Raw genomic sequence first — 17,946 nt, 5'->3', positions numbered from 1 at the left:
TTAGCAGGAAAAAAAATAAATAAAACCACGTGTATTGGATTTTATTACACCTCCTCAAAGGAAAGGTACTACCAATCCTCTTCTAAAATTCACTGTCTTATGGATGCTAAATGTTAAGAGCTTGGCTGTCATACTTACGTTAATGTACATTTTAACCATGGAATCACATTTTTAGAGCACTTTCAGATTCACGTTGGCCAGCAAAATTTCACTAACCTGGTGGCTTTGCCTTAAAAAGGTTATGCAGAGAACTCAGGACTTTAACACAGTATAGATTGGTAGGTTTGCGGGCCTAATAGACTACGTACCTATTGTATGAGTTTCTGTAGAAGACAGACAACTTGATGTGCAAGGAAGAGAGATTAAATGAAAGACCCACAGCATGAAAAATAACTGTGTAAAGAAGACAACTTTGAGTTTTATTTAGGAAGCCAAGAATTTTTAGAAAACCTGAGTTTATCAGGCTGAGTTGATGAGAGAGTTTAGCACTGACAGCTGGAAATGCTATATTTAATATATTCACATGTTTAGGCTAGGTGTGCACTGTCTTTCCATTAGCACGTTTTATTTTTCTCCCAGTGTAGTCCTTGTAAATTTTTGATAACAGAGATTCGGTTTGGTGAGTGAATTATGGTTTCAATGTGGAAAAGCATTTTGGGTTGGATAGAAAAACAAGTTATGTTACAATGTAGTGGTGTGATGGAGGTCTCTGAAGTGAGAGGTTGAGGGCCTTTTGGGAATGAGAGATGAGAAACATCTGATGGGTGTGAGTCAGCATGGTGCTTCAGGATTACAAGCTATTGAGAGTTCTGGATCAAAACAAGCTGATGGGGCGATACGAAGATCAGCTTCTGTTCTGAAATGTCTTTTTTGTGCTTTGAGAATGTAATAGCCCTAACTGTGCAAATTTGGATGTGACAACGTGACAGGGAACCTCATATTATAGGTGGCAGGATGCAGTCTTATCATAAATGTTAGCTGGTGATATGTTAGCTGCTTGTTTTGGAAGAGATGGCATTGAAAAATAAATAAAAAGATTATTAGTTTTTTTTTTCTTTAAGCTTGAGAAGTGTGTTTCTGATGCGTTTGGTTACACAACTTTGTTCCTACTGAGTAGGAAAGGGAGATGAATGGAAAATACTATACATGCTTTTCTTATACTTAATAATTCCATGTTCTCCCAGTCTAAAATCATCTTGCTGATTGATTTTTAAGAGGGATGAAAAATACATCCTTGTTTCTGAAAAATGTTATTGTTTCTGTAGTTTTCATTTAGTATGTAAATCAAGCACTTTTTTGTCTCCTAAAATGTGTCCATGCTTAAGTACCTAGAAAGTTGCTATGTTTTCCACATTATCTTTATAGGTGGATCATCTGCCTTTTTCTCACCTGAGAAGTAATAAAATGGTTTTCTCTATGTATAATACTTTTAAAAGACTTTAATGAATAGTTGCCTGTGGAGGAACAGTATCTTTTGATTTTGGTTTCAATACAGTTTTCCAACTACTGTGCAAAACTCTTATTTGGAGATGATGGAAATAAGCATGAATACTACAGACTTAGTAAAGCCTGTGTAAGCTGCAGATAACAGCAGCTGTGTTGGAGGAGTACTGTTAGATTGGCATTCAGAAGGTTTGTTAGTGTAGTACACGTAGTGTAGTTCTTTCTGGTTTTTAGTGATGTCACAACAAAGGTGGAGTTTGTTGGTGACAAAGTTGGGAGATTTTTGTTATATGATTGAAATGACATACTGAAAGAGACGGATAATCCTAGAGACTAACATAGCGGAAACAGAATGAAAGCACTGGGGTCAATTCTAAATTAGCCAACTGACATAGTAGAAATGATACGCACATAGCCATGGCAGTGCCAAAAGCACGAACAGCTTCTGGAAATACTTCTGACCTTTACAGCCCTTTATTATTCTGCAAGTGTTGGTCTTCAGTTTAAATACCTCTTCTTCTTCACTGGCATTTATAATCTCTAATTTAGTTATAGGAAGCTGTGCTATGCCTGCTCAACCTTGGTTTTGCTAGAAAAAAGCAAGACAGGAGAGGCTCTATATTCAGTTTATTGACCCGATAACCTTTTCTGTAACTGCTCCACTTTGTGCTTGTTTCTTTAATAGAGATAACCACTGTTACATTTACTACACTTGCAGCAATACACTTCTGTCTTTTGTGTCAATTTATCTCTTGGAATAAAACTTGGTGAGCCTTATTGGGTATTATGTAGTCCCTGCATGTCGACAGGCCTACAGAGACCTAGCACCAGCTGTTCCTCTACCATGATCTTAGGTCAGCAGGGGTCTGTAGCATTATGAAGATTAGGGACTGAAATTTCCCAAAGCCTGGGATGCCAAACCACTACGCTACCAGCCCTCTGAGTCTTGTAGGTATGTAGAACTAGTGAATGGTTTGGGTTGGAAGGGACCTTAAAGATCACCCTCTTCAGCCCCCCTGCCATGGTCAGGGATGTTACCCACTGGATCAGGATGCCCAAAGGCCCATCCAAGCTGGCCTTGAACACAGTGATGGGACATCCTCAGCTTCTCTGGGCAGCCTGTTCCAGTGCCTCCGTACCCTCTGAGTGAAGAACTTCTTAGTATCTAATTTAAACCTACCCTCTCTTAGTTTAAAGCCAATTGCCCCTTGCCCTATCACTGCAATCCCTGACAGAGTCCCTCCCCAGCTTTTCTGTAGGCCCCCTTTAGGTGCTGGAAGACCGCAACGAGGTCTCTCCAGAGCCTTCTCTTCTCCAGGCTGAACAGCCCCAACTCCTTCAGCCTGTACAGCTGATATTTGATCTGCCAACCAGCTGTCCCAGGTGTGTACAACTCAGGAAGACACAGTCATAGAATCATAGAATATCCTGAGTTGGAAGGGACCCTTAAGGATCATCAAGTCCAACTCTTGACACCGCACAGGTCTACCCAAAAGTTCAGACCATGTGCCTAAGTGCACAGTCCAATCTCTTCTTAAATTCAGACAGGCTCGGTGCAGTGACCACTTCCCTGGGGAGCCTGTTCCAGTGTGCAACCACCCTCTCTGTGAAGAACCCCCTCAGTCATTTGGTTTGAAGGGAGTATGTAGTTGTGAAATAAAATAAACCCTGCTAGGAAGTCATGTGAAAAGTTTCTTTAAAGGATTATGTTGATTATGAAGTTATTTACTTGGAATTACCATGTGGTTATTAGAGAAGAATAGCTGGTCTCCTGCTACTTGATCCTTTTGCACCCTCATGTATATTATTTATTGGATAAAACAATATAAAACAGCTAAAGTTGGCAGTTGAACTAAGAATAAAGTCCTCTTTTTAATACGTCACTTAATTTATTTCTCACTGTGACAGTATTTTTTTTTTAAAGGAAAGCTTTTGCTTTTTTTTTTTCGTTCATAGACTGACGACTACTCTAGTCACACATCAAAAGCTGCTTAAAGAAGCTGACCATGTCAATTATAGTGCCTTTGAAATGACTTTAGTGTCATCCACATTTTAATAAAATGCCTATTTTAATATTTTGACTTATCTGAGAGAAATGGAGATTCTCATAAATCACTAACACACTTACATATGTAGAAGGAGTGTAATTGAAAGTATAGAGTGAGGGCTTTAGGCAGTTTGCTACAGTAGGAGGAACAGCCTATGAGCTCTAACTTTGCATGCATAAATACTTGGGATTTGAACAACATCTGTGAAGTCTGAATGGTTAGCTTTATGGTTATCAGTATTTTTGTACCTTAAAGGAGGCTATAATGAGGTGGGAATTGGTCTCTTCTCCCAAGCACCAAGTGATAATACAAGAGGAAATGGCCTTAACTTGTGAGAGGAGGTTTAGACTGGATATTAGAGACATTTACTGAAAAAGTTGTGAAGTATTGGAACAAGCTGCCCAGGGAAGTGATTGAGTCACCATCCCTGGAGGTCTTCAGAAAACATGTAGATATAGAACTTAGTAGCGTGGTTTAATAGTGAACTTGGCAGGGCTAGGTTAAAGGTTGGCCTATATGATCTTGGAGGTCTTTTCTGACCTAGATGATTTTATGATTCTATGAAAAAAGTCAAAAGAATATCTCTACACTGCTTACATATTGAGCTATTTTATTTCCTGATTGGTAGCACTCCAAATTGCATATGCTTTTCTGAATTTTGTTTGAGGGGAATGATGAAAACTTTCATTTTGAGGCAGAACAGAGTCTGTTTTTGTGGGCTTGTTCCCAAGCCCTGTCCTCATGACAGTAAACAGAATCACTAGATCACAGTGAAAATCCTTGGTAATCCTCTAAGTATGTGAAATAGTTTGGACAAATGGAAGTGACTGGACACTTAAACTCCAACAAGGACCTTCCTGCACATATAGGAATTAGTAACTAGTCTTTTTTTTCCCCTTTAGAGGTGTACAGTTGAGTTCTAAATGTTCACTTCAAAACAATTTAATTTATATAGTAAACATTTAGAGATATTTTCATAAAAATTAATTTCAGCAAAGTATTGCTTGGGTTCTTTAATTTTTTTTCATAGTTTGGTAATTCTAAAAATTCTTTTTCCTATACGTTAAGCCTGAATCAAAGATACATCTGCTTCCAATGACTTTGAATATTTAAGCATGTCTTGGATTTCACGTCTGTCATTTTGCCCACCTTGGATGTATTGGCAAAAATAGGAATTTTATTGGGGATTTTATTCAAGAGAGCATGACTAGCTATTCCTGGAAAATTAATCTGTTGTTGTTGTTAGAAATAAAGAGCAATTTAGTAAAGATGCAACAAAATGTTTTTTTTTTTTTTCAGAGAACCGTTTCGCTGTGGTATGTTTCTTTGTACCTTTTCTCAGCCATTTTTCTTTCTGTGATAGATTTTTGGAAAGGCTAAGTAAAAAAACTAAAATTGGGAAATCTTTGAATTTTTATTTAAACACATCTGATTCACTTTTAATAACATATTAAATGATTTTGCTTTATTCACTTCTAATGTTCCAGTTGATGGTGGCAATAAAATAACTGCTCAGTACTGGTGTAAAAACAAGTGGTATTAACTGAATTAACAAGCAAATATTTAAATACAGAAGAATATTTCTAGTAGGGTAGTAGAGGAAGGAGTAACTGGAACAGATTTCCAGTAGGAGTTACAAACAGAGGCTTTGGTGGGAGCTTTTTATGGTTTGTTTGTTTGTTGTTGTTTTTCTCCAAAAGCAGATTAAGAACTACAGCTACAACATGGAAATTACTTTGAGAACTTACTCTAAGAAAGCAGTTACTTTTATATTTGTCTGAAAGCATTCCATGATGGTAGAAAGCTGGATTTGATGACCCTCTGTGCTATATTCTGTTTGTCTATTTTTTAATTAATTTTGTCTGTTCTCTTAGTATGTGTGCTACAGTTCTTGTAAGAGGTTTTCTGTTTTAATCCATTATATCTTTATTACCTGTGGGGTGGTTTACAGATGCTGTTTTTCTGTCGTAGAACTAGTAGGAAAGCTGGGTTCCTTCACTTAGTATGAGTGAGACAACAAAGACCTTAAACACTAACTTATATTAGGGCCAGAGAGATTAAATTGAGTGAATGCAGGAAGTTTAGGTATATCAGGAAATTGATCTCATATCTCCTCAGTTCTAGTTCTTCATCCAACTGTAAAATGTTTCTTTCCTGTAATTGCATTCTCACTTTAAAATTCCTGGTATTTTTTTCGCTATGTTGATCAGCCTGCAACTTTTTTACGTGTTTCTTTCCTAGCAAGGATGCAGCAAATTACTAGAACAGATTAGATAACATAAAGAGTCAAACACTCTTAAATTATACAACAATGCTCAAATTTTCCTAGAAGTGGTGATGCTGGTTTATTATCTAGATGTGCTATCTCATGAACTTACAACACAAATGGCTGAAATTAAAGGTCCTAATTTTTCTTTTTCATGAGGCAGTTGTATAGCTAGATTGTATGACATCCATATGACAATATTCTTTTTCCATTGCTGTTGCATCTCAAAACTGAATTATAGTGATGTTATGTTCCTAAAATAGATCTGGTAGTTGGCAGCATCTGTAGTGTGTGCTTGCAGGGCTAAGATTTGGTTGGAGAAAGGTCTTTTATGGTGCAGACACTGGTGCAGCTGAAAGAAATTTTGAGCTGCTATAACTTAATTAGCTGACACTTTTGAAGACTGTACAGAGACATAAACTGACTGTCTTTCTGCAAAATCTGTGGATTTAAATTTGTAAACATCTTTTATTAAAGAATATATATGTTTGTCAGTGAACTGTAAAATTCACCCAAACGTGTGTGTGTATACACACATGTACATATATATGTATATACATATATTAATATATATGATATACATATTATTTGTATATATATACATACTATATGTATTATATATATACACACACACACGTTTGTGTGAATTTTACAGTTCACTGACAAAGCCCAAGAGTTCTAAGTTGTGACAGAAATTTTAATGACATCTATACTGGGTCTGGCTGGGATGGAGTTAACTTTACCTGCAGCAGCTCATACAGTGCTGTGCTCTGCACTTGTAGCTAGAAGAGCACTGGTATCACACCAAGGCTCCCTCCAAACTCCCCCAGCAGCTTGAGGGTGGGCAAGCTGTGGGGAGGTGACACAGCCAGGACAAGTGACCTAAGCTGATCAAAGGGATATCCCATACCATGTGGTGTCACACTATTTCCTAGCAAGGAAAGCTGGGGAGGGGGAAAAAGAGGAGGGAGGGGCTCTCATTATGAAGACACCTGTACTCCTAGACAGCCCCTATGTATTGAGGCTCCACTTCCTGGGACATGGCCAAACATCTTGCTCATTGGTGGGAAGTAGGGAACACTTTTTTTCTTTGCTTTGTGCTTCTGCGTGACCTTTGCTTGTTTCCCCCCCACCTTCCCCTTCTTTTCCCTTTAATTAAATTATTCTTATCTCAACCCATGAGCCTTTTTTCTTTCCATTGTACTTTCTTCTCCCCCTTCTTCTTTTGAGCAGGGGCAGTAAGAGAGCAGTTATGGTGGAATTTAGCTGCCCAGCAGGGTAAAATCAGCAGAACATAGCATTAATTTGTTAAATTAATATATAATATAATATAATATAATATAATATGTAAATATTATGAATATAATATTATATTTATATATAAATATACTATTATATATAGTATATATATTAATACATACATATATGTGTGTGTGTGTATATATATATATATATACATATTCAGAATGAAAAAATAATTTTAAAATGCCAAAACACAGGAATCTCTCTGGCAAATTAACACTATTCCTCTAGTAAGGAAAAACTGGAAGGTTCAAGAGGATCTGTTCTTTTGCCCTGAAAACTTGCCAGCATCATGTCACTTACTGTTTTCATCACAGATAGTAGCTTGGTATGGATGTAGAGTAACAGACTGCCATAGCAAGACGTTTTGGTGTCACTGGACTGATAGACATGAACGATGCATTATTGACTGTAAGATTTATGATAATCACTTAAAGACTTAATGAGCCTTTCAGGCTGATAGCTAATATATCAAAAATGCATTCAGTAAATAATGTAGTAGAAGGAATTTCAAAAGCAGAAATTTCAAGAAGCTATTCACAGTCCTTCCATCTGTTAATCTCATCTGGAACAGAATATAATTAAGGGAACTGCTCCTTCGTGTTTAATAAAGCTGTGAAATATGTATCAGTGAACAATGATGCAGATGCTAAAAGCTTGCATGCTTTTAAAAAAGGGGTAGGATAAAGTCATGAAGTAAAATGCAGTCAGTGTACTTAATATAAAAGTGTACTTAATATAAAAGTCATCTTTGGTATTGAGCTGGAAGCTGTGCAGGAGGCTGGAGAAGCATTTTATAGAAGTGTCACTGCACTGCTTACTGCATTTCATCCTCCTGCATATTTGCTGTTGTAACCTTTGTCCAAAAAAGAGTATTGAATAAGACCAATTCTTGGTTTGATTCAGTACAGGTATCTTCCTGGTTTAGTATAATTATTTCTAAAAATGCCTGATAAATAAATCCTAGGAGACCCATTTGTGGCTATTAATTACAGTCTTAGTCTTTGAAGAAACCATAGATTATAGAGCTGCATGTCTTGGATTTCCCTCCACATTGAGCTCGTAAGATCCACTTGCATGTCACTGTTTCTTGAATATGATCTGATTTGCCAGCTGATGAGTGGTTAAATCTTGTTTTGTTGAATGCATGCTTGCTGTAGGTGGAAAGGAGAATGATTTGAGCTCACTTAGGTTGTTCCTTGTGTATCTTTCTTGGGTCAGAAATATGAGACAAGTGCTAAAATACATCAAAATGTTTAAGTCTACATTTTTTTTATCCTATGAAAGACTGCAGAAACGGTGCTGCTATAAAATTCTATACATTCTGATGAGATAGAACTTAAGCTTTCTGGGTCTTTTTCCTTCCAAGCTGCTGTACTAGATAAAGGTTAAGAGATTTTTTTGAGGAAAAAATAGGAAAAATCATATAAAGGACTGCGGCTTATTAAATATTCTGCTTTTCCGCTTTGTTATGCCTTTACTCAAGAAGGTTAACTGTGCAATGCAGGAGAATAAAATATGACAAAGCACCAATTTACCCTCTTAGACTTTTTTTTTTTTTAACTTTTAAAGAAACTCCTCAGTTAAGTTGTTATTACAAGAGGATCAGTACATGTAATTTTCCCAGTTTCCACCACCTTTCATTTCTCTCCCTTCTTCAGTTTTACTGACAATTTTAACTTTATTTTATTAGATGCTGTTAGCAAACCAACTTTTACACTTTTTGAAGATAATAGTAATTTCATTATCTCATTAGAAAATCATATGGTAGAGTAAATGACTTGTAGGGATATGTCACACTACTCAATATGTGACTTAGCACTTCAGCAATCACAAGGAGTAAGCCAATATCTTAACATATGGAAAAAATGTCAAGTATTATGGCTAAAAATGTATGCCTGATCAAAACCTATCTTCTCCTCTTGATGTGTTTAATTTTAACATGTTATATTTAGTGTACCAGACTGTATCTAGCTGTACTCATAAAGTCAGTGATGTATTCTTCTTATCCTGTAACTGTGTTTTTTTCTCTTTCCATTTAGATGCAAAGTCTGAAGGGTGGTACAGAAGCCATAGCCCATTTGGACCAGTTAGAAGCCGATTATTATGATCTACAGCTTCAATTATATGAAGTGCAGTTTGAGATCCTAAAATATGAAGAGCTACTGCTGACAGCACAACTTGAAAGCATCAGAAGACTGATGTCAGGTGCTTTATGCATTTTAATTAACACTTCTTCTGTAGAAGATAATTCTCTTCCTAAGAATCTAGTAAAACCTGTGGGAATGAAATGAGAACAGTTTCTCTACCACATTGAGCTGGATTTTCTAACATACTGTTATCATTTACACTTGTTCATAAGATGAATACATACAGATACAGAAGTTTTGGTATGGTTGTCATTGTCTGTGTTTGGAAATAAGTATATAAGGTACTATGTAAGGTTTGGAAGACTAAATTCAGGGAGGAAGATATGTCTTAATTACTGGAATTGTCTCATGGAAATCTGCATTGGCAATACTTTTTTCTTCAGAGTGATTAGCTTCCAAAGTATATTCCTGTAAATCAGAATTCTTCAGCTAAACTTTAAAGCTTGTTGTATTGCCATCGTACTCATTTAGAGCAGTGGTGCAAATACCATGTTTCCAAAACCTATTCTATATCTTATACATACAAACTACTGAAATTGTATAGGCAAGTTGTACAGCGTTTTTGAATCCAGTTCTGTCTTTGGACCTTTTTGTGCTTAACATCTTCATTCACATTAAATTCTGTTTTATTTAGCGAATAGGGCTTGTGGAACAAATTCTCTAGGGATAGAAAAGTCACTTGAGAATAGAGATATGAAGGTAGGTTGTATTTTTGACTTGCCTCTGGAGAAAGAAAAAATACACCTATCACTGTTGTGAAAGGAATCCTTCTCTCAAGCTTGTGGTGCCAACAATATTAACTGCTCCTGTGGAAGATCAGGATTGAAAATTCTGACTTGAAAGAAATAAGGGAGCTTTGACCACATGCCTCTGTGGAATGCTAGTTAGTGCTTTATAGATAGTTGTTTGTACTTGGGAAATCAGTAGTGATTGTACTGAAGGAAACCTCTTGAACAGGAGGCTGAGAAGAGATGTGTATCAAAATCCTTTCTCTTTGGTGTAGTGACAGTAAAAACTCAGAGCCTTCAGACATTAAAGCTGCTGTAAAGACATAATTGGTCATTACAAGTTGTCACTAATGTTTTCTTCAGAAATCTAAAAAAAAATGCTCAGCTCCACAGCCTGACCTGAAATAAAACAAAGCCCCAAGTCAACGAAACAAATAGCCCTCTCATTCCTGGATGGCAGCAAAATAGTTCACTGTTTTGGCTTCCTTTGCTGTTTTAAAATTATAAAGTATTCTTTAATAAAGAAATCTAATACATATATATTTAATGAGAGCTGTCTGCGTTAATAGGAATTATTGTTTTTAATAACTCTCAGGCATATCAGAAAATGGAAAATGCGGTTTCTAAATGTATTGAAATTTTGTTCAAATGATGAAGTTACCTCTTCGGACTTTACTTGGGCAAGAGGAATAGAAAAATAAATTGTGTGAAAATTGTGACAGTAAACGAGCTACACCTTTTCCAAACTATGCTATACCTCATCTGAATGAGAGCTTCTCAGTGATGTAGTGGTCTTCTTGTATGTGCAACTTCAGTAGGTTAAAGCAGAAAAGTATGGTCTGTGGCATCTTCAGTTATGCTTTCTTTTTAAAGCGTACTTACAGTCAGTAAAAAAAAAAGCCTTTAAATTGGGCACATCTGTGTGATTTGAAATGCATGTGTCTTAGTGACGTCTAGAGTGTGTTGCTATTCTTTCTTCAGTGACTATATGGACTCTGTGCAGATGTATTGGAGGGTTTTGGGTTCTGTTCTGATTTACAGGACACTGGCAGTACTATAGATGAAGTCTCAACTGAGAATTTTTTGAGAGCATGATTTGATTTCTCTGCCAGATTGAATCTGGAGGTTGAAAGCTGGGAGAAAAACACTTCCTTTTGTGAATTCAGCACACTGAGTCTGAAAAATATTGAATATTGAATTTACTGGCTGCTCTTGGCTTGCACTGGCTGCTCTTGGCTTGGACTGGCGCACGCTTTGTTGGGTTAGAAACTGGCTGGATAGCCGGGCCCAAAGAGTCGTGGTGAATGGAGCCAAGTCCAGTTGGAGGCTGGTCACTAGTGGCGTCCCCCAGGGCTCGGTGCTGGGGCCGGTCCTCTTTAATATCTTCATCGATGATCTGGACGAGGGCATTGAGTGCACCCTCAGTAAGTTTGCAGATGACACCAAGTTAGGTGCGTGTGTCGATCTGCTTGAGGGTAGGAAAGCTCTGCAGGAGGATCTGGATAGGCTGCACCGATGGGCTGAGGTCAACTGCATGAAGTTCAACAAGGCCAAGTGCCGGGTCCTGCACCTGGGGCGCAATAACCCCAAGCAGAGCTACAGACTGGGAGAGGAATGGTTGGAAAGCTGCCAGGCAGAGAAGGACCTGGGAGTGATGGTGGATAGTCGGCTGAATATGAGCCAGCAGTGTGCTCAGGTGGCCAAGAAGGCCAACGGCATCCTGGCTTGTATTAGGAACAGCGTGACCAGCAGGGCTAGGGAGGTGATCGTCCCCCTGTACTCAGCTCTGGTGAGGCCGCACCTCGAGTACTGTGTTCAGTTTTGGGCCCCTCGCTACAAGAAGGACATCGAGGTGCTTGAGCGGGTGCAGAGAAGGGCGACGAAGCTGGTGAGGGGCCTGGAGAACAAGTCCTACGAGGAGCGGCTGAGGGAGCTGGGCTTGTTCAGCCTGGAGAAGAGGAGGCTCAGGGGTGACCTTATCGCTCTTTTTAGGTACCTCAAGGGAGGCTGTAGCGAGGTGGGGGTTGGTCTGTTCTCCCACGTGCCTGGTGACAGGACGAGGGGGAATGGGTTTAAGTTGAGCCAGGGGAGTTTTAGGTTAGATGTTAGGAAGAACTTCTTCACTGAAAGGGTTGTGAGGCACTGGAACAGGCTGCCCAGGGAAGTGGTGGAGTCACCATCCCTGGAAGTCTTCAAAAGACGTTTAGATGTAGAGCTTAGGGATATGGTTTAGTGGAGGGCTGTTAGCGTTAGGTTGGAGGTTGGACTCGATGACCTTGAGGTCTCTTCCAACCTAGGAAATTCTGTGATTCTGTGATTCTGTGAATAAAAATACATTGCTGTATTTTAAATGGCAATAGTAGGCTTTTACTGTCATTAATCAAATACCTGCACTAACATTCAGAAAATGTGAATTTACTAAGTTAAAATTCTAAAGAGTGTTGTTCTGTCCATACAAACATCTTTGTAAGATGGATTTGAGGTGGATGCATTGCCATCAGCAGAGCAAGTGATAATGGCTTACTGTTTCAATCGGAAGTTATTAACAGTTAGAAGTAATGTGGATCTTATCTAAAGAGGAGTCATTCTCATTGTTTTATTGAAAGTGTTTGAGCCATTAAAAGTTTAACTACTTACCAAACTTAGAGTTAAAATGACAGCCATTTTAGAAACTCAAAAGCAGTTCATAGAAAACTTGTGGAGTTTTTGAAGGAAGTTGCAAGAGAATTGCCAAGTTTTTCTTCTATTGGTAAAAAAAAATAAAAAGAGTTTTAGATGTTTTAGGACTGGTATGTTTGACTAGTTTGCAGCTGAGCTGTTGGGGTTTCATTTATAAATTCATCCTTAACTCTTCATGAAAGCAAATTCTAAAACAATTTCCATATAATTTCTCCTGTTTTATTTGTGTGTAGCAAAATATAATTTAGTTACTTTTTAAAATTTTACTCACTGTTCCATAGGTGTGAGAAAAATCTCAATTTTCTTCAGACAGGATCTTCTGTGAAGCTATTTTATTTGCGATTGCAATGGCAGGCGTCCTGCCATTTAGGAGCACGTTATAGTAAACAAATCATAACCATTTATTCCCTATTACCTGACACCTGATCACCTCTCCTGCTTCCTCATTGTCTGAGTACTACAGGTTCACAAGCTACTCAATGCTCCTCTATATCATATATGTACAATTTTTATTTTTTTAACCCTTTAATTTCTCCTTTTTCCCTTTTTTCCCATTTCTTATGTTTTGAGAACCTGTGATCTTTATTTTACAGTTCCCTCACTGCTCATCCTGGTTTTCTCAAGCTTCCACCTTATTTTGGAATAGTGAGGCCTTCTGCTGTCCACTTACCTACTTAGCATTTCTCCTTGTTATGACAACTACCTTGAAATACAGAAAATTGGTTCTCTACTGCAAAAACACAGCTTAGTTTCTCACAAAGGGGGTTCTAATGACTTGGCTGTTTTATGTCTGCATGGAACTTTTTTTTTTTTAAACTGAACACTAAAGTAAATTTAAGTAGATCTGTTTGTATTCAATTTTATTTTAGGGTTGATATAATTCTGTTATTTCTTTTCTGGTTGTGCCATGTCCAGCTGAGCTGAAATTAGCATGACACAACCAGATTTTTGGTTACAGCAGAGACCTTGCACAAATAACAAGAACTAAAAACTGCTTTTATAAAACAGTCAGTGTTCTGAAGACCCTGCCCTCTTCCCCAGATAGTGTAGGAGGAAGTCATGGTACTTCTTGAAAGGTAGTTAAAGGAGAAAAGAGAAGGCTTGGTATTGCTGCAGAGGAGTCACTTGACGGTCATGCCGGCTATAGGTGCTTTTTAAGCCATTAGTAATGCATATCTATCTTGGTGTATTGCAAGCAACTCGTACTGCTATGCCAATGAAGCAGGGAACGAGACCTTTTCTGCTTCTTCATTGAAACATTCGGCAAGGATTTATAATTATCACTCTTTCCTTCTTGGCAAGAGATGAGAAGTCAACAGTTAGAGATGAGCTCAATGTTACACTGACTGCTCCACTCAGGAGGCTAAAAATTATGACTGTTGATAAAATGGTTTACAATGACAAGCCTGTAATGCTTTGAAGGATTCCCTTGAAGTTACCCTCCCACTGCTGCCTCTGAGCACAGGACGTGACTGGGAGGTCAAAAACCTCCCAAGAGGATTTTTATCGTTGTGTTGTTTAATTTCCCTCCTATGAAATTAATAGTAGGTTGTGGCAGAGGAATCTCATGCTAAAGACTTCAGAGAGTCTGTATATCCTGAACTTTGTAATGAAGACCAAAGGATATTACTGTGCAGCATGGATTCCTTGTATTAGTTAAGAAACCTGAAGACATGCATGGGCATTATGATCAAGTTAAATTACAGACTTAAGCACACATTTACAGCGTTTATTCTTTAATGCTCTGAGCTTACCTGAATAACAGGTTGTATGTTTCATTTGTATTGATTTCTGTTTGTCATACAACCTTTAAAGCCTTCTAGTGCTTTGCTCTTTAATGCTATTACACTGACCTTTTGTTTCTGTTCTTACTCAGAAATGACTAGCATTCTTATGCGTTATGTCTTGCAACTTGAGGTTGTTGTTGAACAAAACATTAATCAAATACAAATTATTGATTTGACTTTTTCATTGCTGACATTTTTAAAACAGAGAAGAGAGATGAAGTGGTATATTATGACACTTACGAAAGTATGGAAGCCATGCTTGAAAAAGAGGATATGGCAACATCTGCACACTTGCAAAAAGAGGAGCTGCAAAAATTGCAACAAAAAATTCGCCAGCTGGAAGCAAGGCGTGGACGTATTTCAGCCAAGAAAGCCTACCTCAGAAATAAAAAGGTACTACAAAATTGTAAATTTCTAGGGTAATTAGCAAATTTAATAAAACTTGTAAAGATTATATTTCAAAAGATTACATTACGTGCAAGTCTCTTAAAATTTTTGTGGACTGTATTTAATAAATACTAGAATTTATTTTACAGTGTAATTAGAATAGTATGTATTTTCAAATCAATATCTTTAAAATTCAGTATGTCTTGTAGCTTTAAAGGAACCTTTCATTACTTAGAAGTCAACAAATATAAAATTGTTTCTACTAACTACTCAGAATACTTGCATATGGAGATGTTATCATGTTTTTACAGAGAACAGATTTGTCTTGATTTACAATTTACAGAAGAGAATCTTCAAGAGTGTTTTCTCTCTCAAGTTATATTTTCATTCTCTCACTTTTGTCCTTTGAAACCTAAGTGTTATGTAATTGATTCTCTGTTTTCAGCAACCATATATGCAATGAATTCTTAATTTATAAAACTAGGTGTATAATTATGTACTAAAATTAGGGTCAGTTTCCTTTTTTATGCATTTCATGGTTGAGATGTGCAGAAAATGGTTTTAATACAGTAAAGATTTTCAAATTGTATATGAAATGTAGGTAAGTTTATTAATTCCTTTTTCCAGAATGACTTGGGTTTTGTTCACAAGCAGTTTGCATTTACATCAATATGCATTATTAATAAGATAGCTTAGTGAGTAGAATAGATCTAAATTTTGATAGAGGAGTGTAATACTTATTAAAAAGAGTATTTCCACCCCATACTACATACTATAAGGCTATGTAAAAGTCTCAGTTGAGACCCCATTCTAAGTAAGCATCTTTTATATTTTGTGTTTTTATATGATTAGTAGAATATGGGAAGACTGTAAATAATTATAAAAGCAATTTCTCTTTTTAGCCAGTTACGGGAAGTAGTTTGCTCAAAGTCATTGTGTTTATTTTATGTGGTTTTATAAAAAGTATCACAAAACAGTACTTCTTAGTCCTTTAAGTAGTAAAGGACTCTTGTCATGTTATGTTAATTAATGCCTACATTAATTACATTGTAATAATTATGCTATTTTCTTCTGAATATGAAGAGACACTGCAGGCATCTTATGGAGTACACAGACCTGCTTAAAAGCCAGAGGCTAGTTGTTGTTCCTTACTTACCTTAAGGAATTACCAAGCTGAGAAGTAACCCTGCGGCTTGAGTAGAGATTTTTTAGCGTGTCATACCAATGTAATTAACTGGGCACTGTCAACTGGTTTATTTGTTTCATTGTTATGCTGTGATAAAATGCCTTGTTTATGGGGAAGAAATTGGTTGTTTCAGGCTACAGCACTGCAGCATGCCTACTTGTGCACTAAAACATGATGTAGGGATATGTAGGGTAGTATTGCTCATCAGGGAAAAAGAATCATCAAACTCAGTAGTTTGGTTGCATTCTGCAGCATTTGTATGAAAAGAGCACAGCACATCAGCCAACAATATTTATGTTAGAGGTAGTTATTGTGGTGGCTCTTACAACTGCTGAACATTACTGGGAACCCTTTTCAGCTTACTAGTAATTACCTAAAAAATCAAGAGTCTTGTGTCTTTGATTGAAACGTAAGCAATCATCATATGTTGAGTTGCCATTTTCGTTATATTGCAAAATATTTTAATCAATCAGTGCCTGATGCAAATTCATTATACTTTACAAACCTGTGAGGGGGAAAAAGGGGCTCTTGCTTTGAAGATTTTGTGATTTACCTTGGGTATGCAAAACAGATACAGATGGGGTGCAGAAGAGGAGTCTAGATGGTGAGAATGAGTACAGTGATAACTGAATGCTAAATGGAGAAAAGAATGAGGTTTTGAGGCTGGTTTTAGAAAGTACTGACTATATAAATATTTTTTAAAAGTCTGTCTCTCAGGTATGTAACGTTCATTGCTGAGAGTCTATTTCATGTTTTTCAGATTGTGTTCCTGATGATGTTTGTTTCAGCTTAAATGCAGTTTTAAGCAAGTTCAGATTGCATTGGTAGGGTTTTGGTAGGGCCTATGGTGGTGTGTCCAAAAACGTTGTGGTATATTTTGAATTTGTAGTCCTTGCTCATTATTAGCTTCTTGGCAATTGAAGAAAACTCTTAGGAGAATGCCTCCTTTCCAGCAGCATATGTGTATGATGATTAAGGAAAAAGCAAGCAATAGGAAATGATTCTCTATGATCAGTTCTCATTTTTCAGAGGAGGTTGTTTCACCATCCAAGTATTTTAAAATTTTGTCTATTGAGATAATGAAGCAGTTGTGATGTGTAGATTAAGACTTCTATGTAATACAAACTTCTGTGACTACAGTCACTTTGTTTTCCAGAAATTCTTTGCTTGTTTTTGCAATTCATATTTTTGTTAATAATATCAGATAATTTTAAATAACCTTTATTTAGAAGCTTTTTCTAAAGATTTGTTAGAGACCTCACACAGTGTTATTTCTGAGTTACTGGGCCAGCATTTTTTAAATGTATGGCTTGCTGAGGTTGATATTCTTTCACTACACTATTACTTTACTACTATGAGTATAAATTATTATTTTCAGCTTTTTTGTTGTTTTTACAAATTTTACATTTATTAAGCAGTCATTTCCAGGTGTTACTTTGTGTTGATGACAGTTACGAGCAAAAGAAGATTTTTATTATTATTTTTCTTATTTCTTTAAAGCTTGTTATGGATTTTTCATTTTTTTTTTTGGTGCAGGATGTCTCTATTGTTATCCCAGTCTACCCCCTGCTGGCTGCACAGTAGTATTAATTAGTTTGTAGTGTGAAAAACATCTGTTTTATTATGGATCTAGATTTATAGCATAGTCATGGCAATAAAGATAATCTAGAAGGTGTTTGTAAAAATATCTTAGGAAAAAAAAAAGGAATTAAGAAGAAATTGAATTATTTGACATCCCGTAAAAGTGTTCCTTCTCATGAGCAGTGGAGAGGAGCAACTGTTTGGTGGAACAGTTTGGGGTGTGCTTATAATGCATTCTCTGATCTAAGAAGCTTTTTCTGTTGTGTCCATTTAATAGGAGACCTTTACTACTTTGCAAGCACACAGGTTAAAGCATGGCCAACACCAAAGCAGTGTATGTACTTACAGCAACAGTTAACATTGGGTTATGTTGTATACTTTAATACTGT

General features: G+C 36.8%; 1 protein-coding gene across 2 annotated transcripts in view; it reads left to right on the top strand.

Moving 5' to 3' along the window:
* The window catches only part of JMY (junction mediating and regulatory protein, p53 cofactor), a 75,380-nt gene that overhangs the window by 36,986 nt on the left and 20,448 nt on the right, over window positions 1–17,946 (top strand). For both annotated transcript variants that reach the window (XM_084503229.1, XM_084503228.1), the window contains exons 5-6: window positions 9,102–9,267; window positions 14,609–14,796. In XM_084503229.1, the coding sequence (XP_084359355.1) occupies window positions 9,102–9,267; window positions 14,609–14,796 (354 nt within the window). The remainder of the gene's footprint in view (window positions 1–9,101; window positions 9,268–14,608; window positions 14,797–17,946) is intronic.

Source organism: Aythya ferina, assembly GCF_964211825.1.
Source record: "Aythya ferina genome assembly, chromosome: Z".
NCBI classification, from domain to species: Eukaryota; Metazoa; Chordata; class Aves; order Anseriformes; family Anatidae; genus Aythya; species Aythya ferina.
This window is presented reverse-complemented; position numbering and strand designations above follow the sequence as displayed.